This window comes from Syngnathus acus, chromosome 2 (assembly GCF_901709675.1).
Source record: "Syngnathus acus chromosome 2, fSynAcu1.2, whole genome shotgun sequence".
Lineage (NCBI taxonomy): Eukaryota > Metazoa > Chordata > Actinopteri > Syngnathiformes > Syngnathidae > Syngnathus > Syngnathus acus.
Window position 1 is genome coordinate 2,930,878 of NC_051088.1, and position 14,936 is coordinate 2,945,813.

Sequence of the window (14,936 nt, forward strand, 5' to 3'; positions counted from 1 at the left end):
TTAGTGGCAACTTCCGGGAATCCAAAATAAATATCAGCCGTTATGCGCACGCGCAGAAGCGTGTTTGTGTTCGCGTGAGTGCGCGTTATATCCCATTTTCGTTTTACAAATAAAAATTGTAAATCAACCTGTTAGACTTTCCATTACTCCATTCACATAACCAACAAGAAAATCCGTTTTTCTGTTTTCAAACAAAATCAAATAACGATTCGTTTTTCAATTTTTAATAATAAATGGATACATCTATGTTAAGAAAGCCTTTCCTGGAAATGTACGCGCCTTATCAATGCACCGCCCTTTTTTCTATTTCTCTGGAAGTTGACTCAGTACACCCACGGTGGCGGAATACATTGTCCACTCAGACAAGTCCACCCTGACAAACTCGAACCTTTCCTCTTTGGGGAGGGAGGGGGAGCGACGTCACGAAGTGAGCAGAGTCCAACAATACTTGAAGTAACGTTGGCCGACAAGCACGCTACCGTCTGTTACGGGACTGCAGGAAGCGAGTTGGTTCAACAGGGAAGTCGAAAGAAACTACGATCGTCTCCTATTAACGTGCATGAAGACAAAGAAGTTGAATAATAAACAAAGCGGACATGTTGGGTAGCTTTTCACGCAGCAGCCTGCGAGGAGACGAAAGAAACTGAAAATTCTCAAACGAACTTAGAACGGTAAGCGAAAATGTCGCTCGACAGTAGTTGCCTGAATGGTCTTGGTCAATATGACGACATAATTATTAGTGTTTACCTTTTAACTATATTCTCATACTTGTCATGCGTACTTTCAGTTTCTGTTTTACGTGAGCACGAGCAGCAATGCCGTGGTATTGTTTGACATTCACTAAAAATGTAAGTCTTGACGAGAGATAAAGATAATATATTTCAAGTTCGTCCCTCCCATCCCTATACATGGGCATTACCCCCTTTGCGTTGCTGTCAGCTCGCTTTGTCTGTAAAAAATGCTATAAAACCAATCTAGTGCATGTCAAGGTATGCCGCGTAGTTGATTGTGTAGAGCACATGAGGCCCGGGGGGCAGATACGGCCCGCCACATCATTTTATGTGGCCCGCCACATCATTTTATGTGGCCCGCGAAGACAAATTGTGCATCAAATTCATATGTCAATATTAAAATTACTAATTGTTTTCACTTGAAAAAAATAGATCTATTGCTAGCAATTTTTATTACCATTCATATTTTAAAAACATGTTAACAGTTTTTCTTAGTCTCTGTTTTGAAAACTAGTTATTCATCTAGTCATTCACTAGTTTGTACCGTACACTATATATAATTTGAGACATTCAGACATTTATTTGGGTTGGCAATTTCAATGGCCTTTCGAAGGAAACCATGACTATGATGCGGCCAGTGACAAAAATAAGTTTGACACCCCTGGTGTAGAGGAAAAAGACTCTTAAAGTGTTGGATCCAAATGGTTTTGGAAAGAAATATACTCCGAACGTCAAACAAAACCTGGAATTCAAACAATCAGCATTCCAGGCATCAGCGAAGCTTGTGAGACTCAGTGGCCGGACGGACGGACTAATGGATGGATGATACTGAGCAATAACAGTGTGGATGGGGCAATATTACATAATACATATTAAACATCATATAATGTTCATTTGACCCGGGCTGGCTCTTCCCACCATTAATTGAAATTAGAGCAACCTTGCTGCAGTCTTTAATTATTTTTCATAATGTATCATATTTAAATCTTATTGAATTACTTGTGCTTTTTCTGTTGCAGTTGTTTGTAAAAAAAAAAAAAAATGTTTGTGTTCTCTGGGAAAATGCAGGATTGTATTTGTCAGCAATTGGTATATTTAAATGATGTCAAGATGACTATGGCAGCAATGCAATATCTCTCTGGGTGTTTTTGCTGCGTGTGGATTGGAAGATATCTGATACCACATTTTGATCTGCATTTGAAAGAGGCCTGATTCTGATCTGATGCTGTCTGGTGACCTTGGTTATTAGCTCTGTCTTTACACTGTAATATAATTCTGACACTTTCAAAGCACAAGTATGGCAAATGTGTCACTTGACCCTCAGAGTGTCAATTCAAACTAAAGAATTTGCTCCACAACTGTGTTATTTTACTTTGGCTTTCTTGTGACATCACTACATACACATACACACAGTAATCTTATCAAACAGCTTACTTAGTTTTCATGTAGCTTAAAGCGTAGTGGCTTATTACATGGAACTGAGTACAGGAGCATGCTGACAAACTCTTTCTTCATTATTTCTTCATTATTATGTCTTTGAAGGGTGATCAGTTCTACTTTATTTTGTTTTACAATGCTCTTAGGAATAAATAAGTATTGGAACCACAGCTCACATATGAGGCAGGGAGTTGGATTCTGTCATTTCCTGTGCCTAATAGCTCACTGATGGGCTTCCTCCCATCTACTTAGTAGTGAAAACCATCATAGAGCACTTCTCCATGGCTCCTCTCACTTCAAAAACACAGTTAAATTTTGTACTCTTACCACAGATCTTGCATTTGTTTACTTCACTTCACACATGGTCTGGCAAAATGATCTGACACATTTTTGGGTTAAAAAAAACACACAAATAAAGTAAAGAAATATACAAAAAATTTTTTTTTGAAAAGTACATGTAATGCCATTTTGTTTCATTTGGTTTTAAAAATCAAATCAGTCAAATGGGAGCCGTTATTGTCCACACACTGTCGAAGGCGTTCATGAAAGTTGTTCATAACGCGGCGGATCATTTCATGGGGAATGGCAGGAATTTTTTGATGAATGGCATCTTTAAGTTGTTCAATAGATCGAGGGCGATTAATGTATACATTTGACTTGAGGTATCCCCAGAGAAAAAAAATCACAAGGATTTAAATCAGGTGATCGAGCGGGCCAACCAATGTCACCACGCAATGAGATTAAATGACCAGGAAGCATCTCCCTCAAACTCCCCATCGCACGTCGAGAAGTGTGGGGTGTTGCCCCATCCTATTGAAACCAAACATTTTCTATATCGTGGAGCGTATTCAATTTGGGTCTGAGAAAAGTCTCTAGCATCTTCCAGGATCGATCAGAGTTCACAGTCACTGTGACGTTGTCTTCTTCGAAGAAGTACAGACCTCATATACCGAATTCATGTTAGCAACTGAAACGAAACAAAATAACATTATTCGAAAACGAAACGAAACAAAACAAAATAAAATGGCGTTATATGTACTTTTCGAAAATAAAAAAAACTTTTTTGTTTCTTTAATTTATTTGCATTTTATCAAGCCTACAAATGTGTCCGATCATTTTGCCGGACCCTGTATATGTATCACCAACAGTAGTCGCGATGAGTTGACTCAGATGTAAATCGAGGCATATCACACCTAGCCTGGCAGACCAGACCAATGCTACAGTGATTGGTCTGGTGGGGAGTTCGCATCGATGCGCATTTCTGAGAAGGGGCAAATGTAAACAAGCAGTTCGAATGAACCAATCAGCGAAGAGTAGACGTGACGTCGAGGGAAAAAATACCCATGTCATCTTTTGAAATGAATGATTCCACTGCTGTCTGCTGCGAGGGTTTTAACGACTGTGTTTCATAGCTATTTGATTTGATTTGTTTATTTCGGCAAATACATAATCAACATTCACTACAATTTCATTTTACATTATGTTGTACAGGCGGCTCGGTGGAGCACTGGTTAGCACGTCCACCTCACAGTTAGGAGGGTGCGGGTTCGATTCCACCTCCGACCTTCCCTGTGTGGAGTTTGCATGTTCTCCCCGTGCCTGCGTGGGTTTTCTCCGGGCACTCCGGTTTCCTCCAACATCCCAAAAACATGCTTGGTAGGCCGATTGAGCACTCCAAATTGCCCCTGGGTGAGAGTGCAAGTGTGGATGGTTGTTCGTCTCTGTGTGCCCTACGATTGGCTGGCAACCGGTTCAGGGTGTCCCCCACCTACTGCCCGATGACCGCTGGGATAGGCTCCAGCACGCCCGCGACCCCCGTGGGGACAAAGCGGTACAGAAATTGGATGGATGGATGGATTATGTTGTACATGACTTGTTGAAAAGGGAGGCGGGTTGAAGAAATTCTGCTTATCTAGTCCTGCCTCGATTTCAACCAAGGGTTTACACTGCCAGACACAGTCTACATCGCCACAGTATTACCTAAGTACCACCATAACAACAACAAAAAAGGAAGAAACAAAGAATCAGAAAAATTACACAAGATAACAAGGGGGTCGCGGGTGTGCTGGAGCCTATCCCAGCAGATTATGAGAATTTGATTTGAATAAAACAATCAATTTAGAGAGAGTTGGAGTCACAATCTTGGCGGCAACCTGGGCACCACCCCCAGCACCAGGCGGCACCTGCACCGATCGATCACAAGCAGTCATCTCCCATGCTGGCCTCCTGCAGCTTGACCATTTTCCCATTAAGTTCAGACATCTCGTGATAGAGCCTTGTCTTCATCTCTCTGGTCTCTCAGCCCTCAGGCTGTTTTCCAAAGCTGGAAGTCCCTCATTTCCAAGGGCGCCAGACTTAATTTCCTTCAGCTTTTGGCACAAATGCAGCACCATGAGGGTCAGAGAGAGCCAGCCGATGATGATCAAAATGTACACATCTTCCCCATCTTCCGTATGCGACATGACGTGACACTTGCTCCAGCTGTCCATTGTGTATCCTGCAAGAGAGGTACAGTGGGGGCCAGTTTCCCTAGTTTCTGGACGTCGAGCGGCGATGGTCAGGTCGATGGTTTGCGCTGAAGGCTCAGCTTAGGAGATCCATTGCATATGATGCAGTGAGTGAAGTGCCTGTTTCTGTCGCCTGAAAACCTGCCCCCGGTATGCCCTCAAGTTTGCAACTACATGTGTTTCAAGATCAACATTCAACATTTCACAACATTGTTTATGAGTTTCAATGTCAAAATTAAACAACAGTGTTGATAAGTTTTGATATCAATATTTGCACACATCAACAACACAGCCTGTATTGTACACGTAAGATTTCAAAGCACAAGTCACACTAGATTTCATATGGAATACGTCTCATATGACGCATTGTATTTTTGGATCAGTAAACTCTTGTTTTTTATTAAGGTCTTTAGGTATCTTGATTTCTGCGTTTAATTTATTCCAATATTTAACTCATGCCACTGATAGGGTGTGGCTTCTTAATGTTGTGTTTATTTGCAGGTGCTCAAATATCTACAGTCTTATGAGCCCCAGGTTATTTTGTCTCAGTCTGAATAGTTTCTTTTGTCTTTTGAAAAAGGTATGTCAAATCTAGAGACTTTATACATGCTAGCTAATGAAGTCTATATTATAATATTTCGCAGCTTGAGTATTTCATCTGTAAGACACAATTAATTTGTGTGGGAAGTGTAAGATTTGGAGTGAATGGTCCGTATTGCTCATTTTTTAAGTTTATTGAGAGGTTCTAGTGAAATAAGGTAGATGTGGCCCCAAACCTTGGCGCCATAGAACAAGTGTGGTTCTACCATCGCCGAATATACTATTCTTAGAGTTGACTGGTTCACTTTGTTTTGTAACCTGCATAGTACAGATATGCTTTTTGCTAGTTTGTTTTGGAGGTATGTATTTAAAATATGGTTTCCATCCCAAGAGGTTATCAATTGTGATGCCCAGCATATTATTTTCATTAACATTTTTGATGGGTGAATCATTTATCCAGAACAATTTATACTGGTGTAATCCACAAACATTAGTAATTTAAGTTGATCACATACATTGATTATGTCATTTATACAAGTATAAACACTTTAGGCCCCCAAATCAACACAAGCGATACTCAGACAAGTTGACCTAATATTACCGTATTTTCTGGACTATAAGTCGCTCCGGAGTACAAGTCGCACCAGCCAAAAATGCATAATAAAGAAGAAAAAACATATATAAGTCGCACCGAAGTATAAGCCGCATTTTTGGGGGAACTTTATTTGACAAAATACACCACCAAGAACAGACATGAATAGGCAACTACAGGCTAAACGATACGGTATGCTAACGTTACATAAACACAAACGAGTAACTGAGAGCGTGCCTGACGTAAATATTAACAGTTATTCAAATAACTATAACATAAATAACAAGTTTATCAAAACATCCGTGTCACTCCAAATCATTAAATCCATCGAAATCTTCGTCCTCTGTGTCACTTATGAACAACTCCGCTGACTCCGAAAGTATATGCGGCGCTGACGTTAGGCTCATCGTCAGTTGCAGTTCCAATTATTCCACAGGCCTAGAGCACCCTCATGCGGTTTAGTGTGAAAATAACATGTGAAGTGATATACTAGTAAGTAAGTAATGTGTCAATGATCAAGTAATAATGTGTTAATAATTTCACATATAAGTCGCAAACTATGAAATAAACTGTGATTTATTCTCCGAAACATACGGTACTTTTTTGTACAAACTGTTGTCTATTATTTAGATAGCTTTTGATCCATTTTAGTGATTTACCCTGTAGTCCATATACCTATTCAGCCTTTCAAATAGGATGTTGTGATTTATGGTGTCAAAGGCTTTTCTTAGGTCCAAAAATATTCCAATACTATCTAGTCCGTTGTCCAGGGCCACTTTTATGTTTTTGGTGAAGTCGGTGAGTGCATGAGCAGTTGATTTCTTTTTGCGAATGCCATATTGGTTATCACACAATATATTGTTGTCTTCTATCATTTTCTCCACCGTTTGAATAAACAGTTTCTCTATAATTCTAGAATACTGGAGTAGAATTGAAATAGGGTGATAGTTATTTAGATCATGCTTATTTCCTTGTTTATAAATGGGGAGGATTTTTGTTATTTTCAGTTTTTCAGGAAATACCCAACTTTCAAAAGCTAGATTGTTGTAGGTTGTTGTCTTTTCTATGGCTTTTATCAGTTTCATGTCTGACTCATTGGCGTCAATAGAGGTTTTGCTCGTACACTTTGTTAGGATTGAGCATAGTATTTCTTCTTCTGTAACTGGTTCAAGCACAAATGTGTTTTTGGAAATGTCTGTTTTTTTCAAAGTGGTTCAGTGTAGCTGTTGTTTTGGGAATGTCTTTGCAAGATTTTCTCCCATTGTGACGAAGAATTCATTGAAGCTTACAGCTATCATTTGCTTGCTCTCTATCTGCTTGTTTTGTAAATTGAAGTAAGTGGGGAAGTCAGGATGTCTTTTTCCGCGGCCTGTTATCACGTTGATAACAGCCCATAGATTCTTTGTGAATTGTGTGCTTGTTCGCAATAGTTGGTCATGAAATATTTTCTTTCAACTCTCAGTTGGTTATTTACCTTATTTCTGTAAGCCTTATATTTCATAAGTGACATTTCAGTTCTTTCCTTTAAATATTGATTATATAGTTCATTATTTCTTAACTTGTTTTCCCAAAGAATCAGACAATGTTTAGAATTTGGGACATAAAAGTAGGTAAAGGTGCAAAGCCCAAATAAATTACTTAAACATCAACAAAAAACATTCTCATGAAGAGTAATTTGTGGTTCATTAAGAGCACTACAACTTCTCCTACAATTCCTGAATGCTCTCATAGGATGATACCTTATTGTTGCCGGTTGACAAGAAACGGCGAGTGGGGCTGCTCGTCGCGCGACTGAGTCAATATCAACTAAAACGTAATTGCGCATTCTTCGCTCCTCCAAGCACACGTTGCATTTTGATGATATACGTGCTGTGCGACTGTTTGTGGCCGGGATTGTCAAATCGGTTTTCCCCGTCTAAGCCTTGTTTACTGTGTGTTTAGTGGGGTTTTATTTTGAAGTCTAAGAAGAGAAAACCTGGCACTCAAACGAAAATGAACTGCCCTGCAAACATTTTCTTCATCATCACGTCGTGTTTCGGCGGGGTTGTTTCATATTTGTAATTAGAAGAATAGAAAATTCACATAAATTTCATGTAAATGCAAGTACAGTTTCCACAATAGTTTTTATTAATGCAAGTACAGTTTCCACAATAGTTTTTATTATCTGTCATTATTTTTAAGGGGAAATTTTATGTATCAAAAGTATGAGCGGTAACGGTACTTGGTATTGGTATCGGTGATTACTCGAAGAATTGAGAAAAAGTGGTCTCAAACAGCTCTAGTTTTTGTGATAAAAATATATCAAAGTAAAGTATTTAAGCCTGAAAAATATAAAAATGCACTTTAGGGCCATTGTCTGTAGCAGTAGCTCAAAAATTTGGACTCCCACGAGCATTGCAGGTGAGTGATTGCCAGCCAGCGCAGCACAGCGGCCACTGGCCTTCAGCCCGCTGGTAATGTCGAACTTTCCTGCGAGTCAACAACCGCTTTCTATTCGGATTGTTCTTTTGATTTTCTCAATGTACAATGCAGCACATCTTGACCATGGCCCAGTGGAGTCGCATCAGCCAGCTGATACAGTACCTGCCTGACCAGACCATCTGCGACTTCTACCCCTCCGCTACATTTGCTATTGAAGTGCGGCACTTTTTGTCTGAATGGATTGAAAACCAAAGATGGTAAGGCCCAGACATGACACACACACTGTCACACACAGTACGCTATGCTTATTGTACACAATAGAAACATGTCATACTTAAGTTACTTATTACATACTTGAGTTGTCAATGTGTGTTTTCTCAGGGAGGAATTTGCTCTGGAGAAAGTGGAGCAAGAAGATAACGCCCGCGCTCTATTGGACGAGATCATCATGCTGCTGCAGTCGTTTTCTCAGCATAATGCTAATGTAGTGGATAAAATGAAGCTTATGCAGATTAGCAGGAACATGGTAAGGAGTCTAGCAAAATCCTCAACAACTCGGCTGATATTGGGGAATTTGTTGATTGGTTTAAGTACAGTGGAGCCTCGGTTTTCGAACGTCCCGGATCTCGAACAAATCGGTATTCAAACAAAAAATTCGAGATTTTTTTGCTTCGGATGTCGGACGAAATTCGGTTGTCGAACCTCGCGAGATGAGCCGAGAGGACCCGCATACCAACTGACTCCGTTCATTATTACGTTCTCGTTACTCTGATGATTGCATCAACTCTAATCATGCCTCCAAAGGAAGCAAGTGGGAGCAGTAAAGCCAGTGACGTGCGGTGAGGGTTGGGGTTGGTGAGGCACTGACAGAGTCAGATTTACAAACGTACTGTATGACGCTAAGGCACTGACTCACAAGTCAGATTTACATGCATACATGGTTGTTATCCCATTCTTGATTAAATGTAACAACATTTTAAACACACCACTGTACATTTAAACACACCACTGCAGTATTCTTACCTTTACTTGTAAATGAAGTCCATTCTCCTGTCCTTCTGGACGAAGATCTCGATGACAGGGAAAGCAATAAAGTCGATTTTTGGCAGCACAACCACAAAGCCAGTCTTTTTTAGAGTACCAATCCTTTTGAAACGAACATGTTGTAGTCCGTCCCGGGATGCCCGTAGTTTGAATTAATCCTCGCAAATCTGGCGTTGGTCTTCCCTTACTTATGGTTTCTTGCTTTGACTGAAAGTCAAGTTTTGAAAAATTTCTTATTTTCGAGATTATATCCTCCATTGTCAGGGAAAACAAAGCCAAATAGCAACGCGTTAGCACCGAATGTTGTTGGTTGTTTTTCTTCTTAATTTACTCTCGCATTTACTCGTGTCGTGAACTATTAGCCGGAGGCTCACTATCGCCCCATCTTCGCGGCAAAGGTACTGGCTGCCTCAAGGCTCGTATTTTCACCCGCTGACTGCAAGCAAGCACGCGCCGTTTGCACGCGCTCAGTACAGTGTGTGAGTGGTGCACACTCTCACACGCACGCCCTGAGCGGCACAACCTGTCACTGCCGCAGCCTCCATGATTCTCGTCTCCCGTTGTTATTTGAACAAGAAATACAGCTATTTTGACTGTGAAAATGATCCAAATGTATAGGAAACACACCAAAATTGCATTAAAAGCATAGACCATAGGACAGATATTATATTATGTTTTATTATATTATTCATTTTTTAACAACTTATGGTGACAGCTGAGGAAACCATGTTGAGCCCTTTACTGCCCCTGGTGGCAAGGTGAGGCACTGCCTCACCTGCCTCCTATGAGTGCACGTCACTGAGTAAAGCCATCTTAAAACACAAAGACGCTCCTAAAGCAATGCGACATTGAGCGCCCGGCGCGCTGCGGTTGCGCGATCGGACCAAATTAAGCTCCCTGCGCACTGAGGTCCATTTAAATTTTGGAAAGTACATTAGGACTTTAAAGATATTTTCTAAAATTTAGCAACCGCTCTGTCACAATAATGCGACCAGCGCGGTGCAGTTGCACGGTGGGCGGCGCGCAGCAGTTGCGCGATCGGACAAAATTAAGCTCCCTGCGCACTGATGTCCACTTAAATTTTGGAAAGTACAACAGGACTTTAAAAATATTTTCTAAATTTCAGCGACGGCTCTGTCACAATAATGCGACCAGCGCAGTGCAGTTGCGCGGTTGGCGACGCACTACGGTTGCGCGTTTGGCGGTGCGCTGCAGTTGCGCGATTGGACAAAAATGCGCAAATGAAAAAATGCTTAAAAAAGGCGTTGGGTTTTTTTTGGGCTTGGAACAGATTCTTTTTTTTCCCATTATTTGTAATGGGAAAATATGATTTGGAATATGATTCGGAATTCGAACAATGCACTTGGACAAAAATGCGCAAATGAAAAAATGCTTAAAAAAGGCGTTGTTTTTTTTTTGGGCTTGGAACAGATTTTTTTTTTTTCCCATTATTTGTAATGGGAAAATATGATTCTGAATTCGAACGATGCACTTCTCGAACAGCCTTCTGGAACGGATTGTGTTCGAAAACCGAGGCTCCACTGTATTTGACATTTAATTTGAATATACAATTTCCGGTTTGACGGTTTACGGGGGTTTTAAAAAGTCAATATTTCTTCTGTCACCTCTTTGAAGTTAATTCAGCACCAGTAGCTTTTTTTCTCCCTTCCTTCATGGCGAGCAGTTACACATGGGGGAAGGAGGGGACCGAGAGAGCTTAGGAAAAAAAGACAGTTCACAAATACCTTTGCAGTTTTTTCCCCAGAGCTGTATTACCATCACAGAGCCATCACACACAAAACGGGTGATCTGAAATAACAACTAGCACAAAATCACTAACTTCAATACTGTTGGATTTATTAATGACAGAAATTTGGTTACACCCTCAGATTCCGCACGCACCTGTACATGACGCGAGCCGCAGCAGCTTTAGCAGGGAACTTCCCTCTTTTCAACCACTTCTTCTAGTTCATTCCAGAGGATCTCAAGGCATTCCGAACACAGCCGGCAGACATAGTCTCTCTAACACGTACTGGGTTGTCCCCAGTCATCAAACATCATCAAACTGGACCCCCTCAACACCTTGGCAGAACATAGAAATTCTGTCCATAAAAATTAGGAACAGAATTGGTGACAAAGGGGTGACTTGGCAGAGTTAAACCTTCACGAGTTTGACTTACTGCCGGCAATGTGAACCAAACTCTTACATTGGTGATATAGGGACCAAAGAGCACATATGAGCAGGTTCAGTACCCAAAGTGCCTCCCACAGAATTCCCAGAGGGACATGGCCTTCTCCAAGTCCACAAAACACATGTAGACTGGTTGGGTAACCTCAAGGACCCTGCTGAGGGTCCACTGTTGAAATTATTTATTTAAGTGGCCAAAGCAACCAATAAAAGTTGATTATAAATTTTGGTGTAAATACATCTTTAATGTTTTGATCACTCTGTCTATTTAGAGCAACGCGTAATAAATAGCATATTGGACGGTGTGTTGGTGGCCCCTGCTACACAGTCAATTGTAAATTGTTGATATGGTTGCATTACGTTCAATGCAAAAATAGTTTTGAGCCATCAATTTTTTTATTCTTTTTTTTACGCGGCCAAATGCATTTGAAATATAATACTCATGATAAAATACAAATAAACTTTCATGTCACAGATGGTAATAATCCTGTCAAAGTATTGCAGAGGGAAATTTGACTTGAAATTTTTAACTTGTTGAAAAAAATACAATAAACATTTTCCACGGTAAACATGGGTTGTATACCACCAAACAAAAAGTTAACCCAGTATTGTCCAACCAGACTTTTGAGATGAATGCAAAACAAGAATGAACTGTACAAAGTAATACCTGTGATGTCTTCCAGAATATATTTCAGCATCAGCCGCTGCAGTTTGCAGTGATGGTGAGGGACACGCTGCGCAAAGAGAGGGCCCTGCTTGAGGCTGTAAGGCTATTTCTTACGCTTCTTCTTTAACTTTATTTCTCATGCCCAAAGTCTGTGTTATTCATTTTCTACATACTAGCATATGTGTATCATGTGGGCTGAAGTGAGGTCGAGTGAGCTGCATTGACGGCTCGGGACGAAGAAGCAAGTCATTGAGAACTCGACATAGTTGTTACGTTATGGAAAATGTCATGTGCGCACAGTTGCATGCACTGTTGTCGTCGCCCCTCATCATAGTAAAGCAGTGCGATTCGAGGGGGGACCTGAGGGAGCATAATTTATAGGATACAATATTATGCTGAGGTGTATTTGTTAAACTTTCATAGACAAATGATACTATTTATGGTCACTGAGGAGAGTTGGGGGGGAATATTTTCTTCCTTGGGGGGAGGGGAAAAATTGAGAAGCACCGGGTTAGAAAAACAAAACTTTGAAAGCTATATTTCCTAAACGTCAAGGTACTACTACTCTATGTTAAAAGGACTTTATATTTCAAATCATTATAGTTGATCAAAAAATTCAAATTTAAAGTACTTATTATGCTCATTTTGATTGATAATGATGATCATGTTTTTAGATAGTTTTCAGATTTGACATATGGAACCTCATGGTGGGTTTGTATCTGATTTTGGTGGTGTCACTTGTGTACAGATGCCACAGGTAAACAAAACTCCACAGCATCAACCATATGTCACCAGCGAATCAGCATTACCCAGCACAGATGTGGACCACCTGGTCCTCAAAGTGCGGGATGTCCAGGACTTGAGACAGAAAATACACCAGGTGCAGGAAGAGCTCAATTGGGAAAGGCAGAACTATGAGTCATTGCAAGGTAATTAAAAAAACAAAAATTACAGTTGTGTATATGTTAGGGCTGTCACCAACTTTTTGTTTTTAAAGAATTGATTATTCTATTGTATCAAGGTATTTCATTTTTGAGTCTTGGAAGTTGAAATATGGAAGTCGGACATTCGGTGCTGTCAGATCAACAACTAATGTCCATGCAGTAAACACACATTGTTTCCCGGTGTCGCAAATATGGGTTTAAAAAATTCCAATTACCCCGTGTATAATACGTCCCCACAAAATCAACCTTAAAAAGTATCTTCTTTCTGTGTATTCATGTATAATCGGGTACCCTGATTTTCCGGTATCTGTTGTCATCATCTGGTTGCATGTGTGCAAGTTTCTAATGTTCACATAACACAGTCAGACCATACAATACGGCTGGGGGGGGAAAAAAACTCAACTTCAACTTCATCCATTTTTTTCTTTTTGCCGAGACATTTCCGGCCTTCATTGTTACGCCAGCCACTCAAACATTTACAGTCCACATTCTGGTTTACAGTCTGTTGTACACTTGCTAAACCATTCATCACCATTTTCAGAGTGTATTGGCATACTTTTTAGTGGAAAGTTGACATTGCAGTCATTGACTTTTTACAGCGAAGCACGTCATGTCAGTCTTCGAAGTAGTTTTGACGACTCATCCTGATGCTTCACACTTATTTTAACACAGGCGGTGGAATTGGTTATCTTTGTGAAAGACAGTAATCTAGTTAGAACGTATTTACCCCAGCATTGCTATATCCAAATTACCGTATGGTGTTTGTACACTAGCTATCATATTAAGATGTGTTACATTGGAAATGGTAACTAATTGCTGGTAAACGGCAAGCATGCTAAACAAACTGCGTCTGTTGTCAAAGCTCAAGGAGAGTGTGGGGTTATTTCATGCCAAATCACACCAAAAAGATCAGATTGTGTATTTGTCAAGATTCTTTGATTAGCTACACACGATTCGCAAGTGGCTGACCAGTCCTGGCGCTAACTAACCAATGGTTTGGGGATCCTGTTTATAATACGCTCTGCAATTAATATTGGACAACATACCATGGTATACACCAGCACAGTGGTTGGGAACCACTAATAGTGATGGCACAATTTAGGTCAATCAAAGAAGTGGTATGTCCTGCCAAATTTGAATGCTGTCTGCCAAAAGGGGCATGGCCACCTTACATCCTTATATCTCAGGAACAATACTATACAATAGAGACCTGCTTGGGCAGTAAACATATTAAATAAACTAAATTATATACTGTGCGGCAGGGGTGGGCAATTCCGGTCCTCGAGGGCCGATTTCCTGCATGTTTTATAGGTCTCCCTGCTGCAACACACCTGATTCAAATGATCAAGATTGTTATCCAGCTTCTGCAGACCTTGCTAATTATCTGACCATTTGAATCAGGTGTGTTGTAACAGGGTGACATAGAAAACATGCAAGACACCGGCCCTCGAGGACCGGAATTGCCCACCCCTGCTGTACGGCATATACCGTAATTTTCGGACTATAAGTCGCACCGGAGTATAAGTCGCACCAGCCATAAAATGCCCAAAAAAGTGAAAAAAAACATATATAAGTCGCTCCGGAGTATAAGTCGCATTTTGGGGGGCAATTTATTCAACAAAATCCAACACCAAGAACAGTCATGAACGAGCAACAACAGGCTAAACGATAGCTATGCTAACGTGACATAAACACAAACTAAGAGCTGAGAACGGCCCTGACGTAAAATTCAGAGTTATTCAAAAAACTATTACATAAATAACACGTTAATAAAACCATCTGCGTCACTCCAATTCATTAAATCCATCAATCGTCCTTTGTCAACAATGCGTGCGCGCCGCTGACGGCTCTTGCGCTTAAAAATA

The 14,936-nt window shown here is 40.5% G+C and overlaps 1 protein-coding gene across 2 annotated transcripts in view; it reads left to right on the forward strand.

The window, feature by feature from the left end:
- The first annotated feature begins 321 nt into the window (after positions 1-321).
- Positions 322-14,936, forward strand: part of stat6 (signal transducer and activator of transcription 6, interleukin-4 induced) — a 62,527-nt gene continuing 47,912 nt past the window's right edge. For both annotated transcript variants that reach the window (XM_037245904.1, XM_037245905.1), the window contains exons 1-5: positions 322-671; positions 8,340-8,485; positions 8,610-8,754; positions 12,144-12,224; positions 12,876-13,056. In XM_037245904.1, coding sequence (XP_037101799.1) covers positions 8,352-8,485; positions 8,610-8,754; positions 12,144-12,224; positions 12,876-13,056 — 541 coding nt within the window. In that variant the 5' untranslated portion in view covers positions 322-671; positions 8,340-8,351. The remainder of the gene's footprint in view (positions 672-8,339; positions 8,486-8,609; positions 8,755-12,143; positions 12,225-12,875; positions 13,057-14,936) is intronic.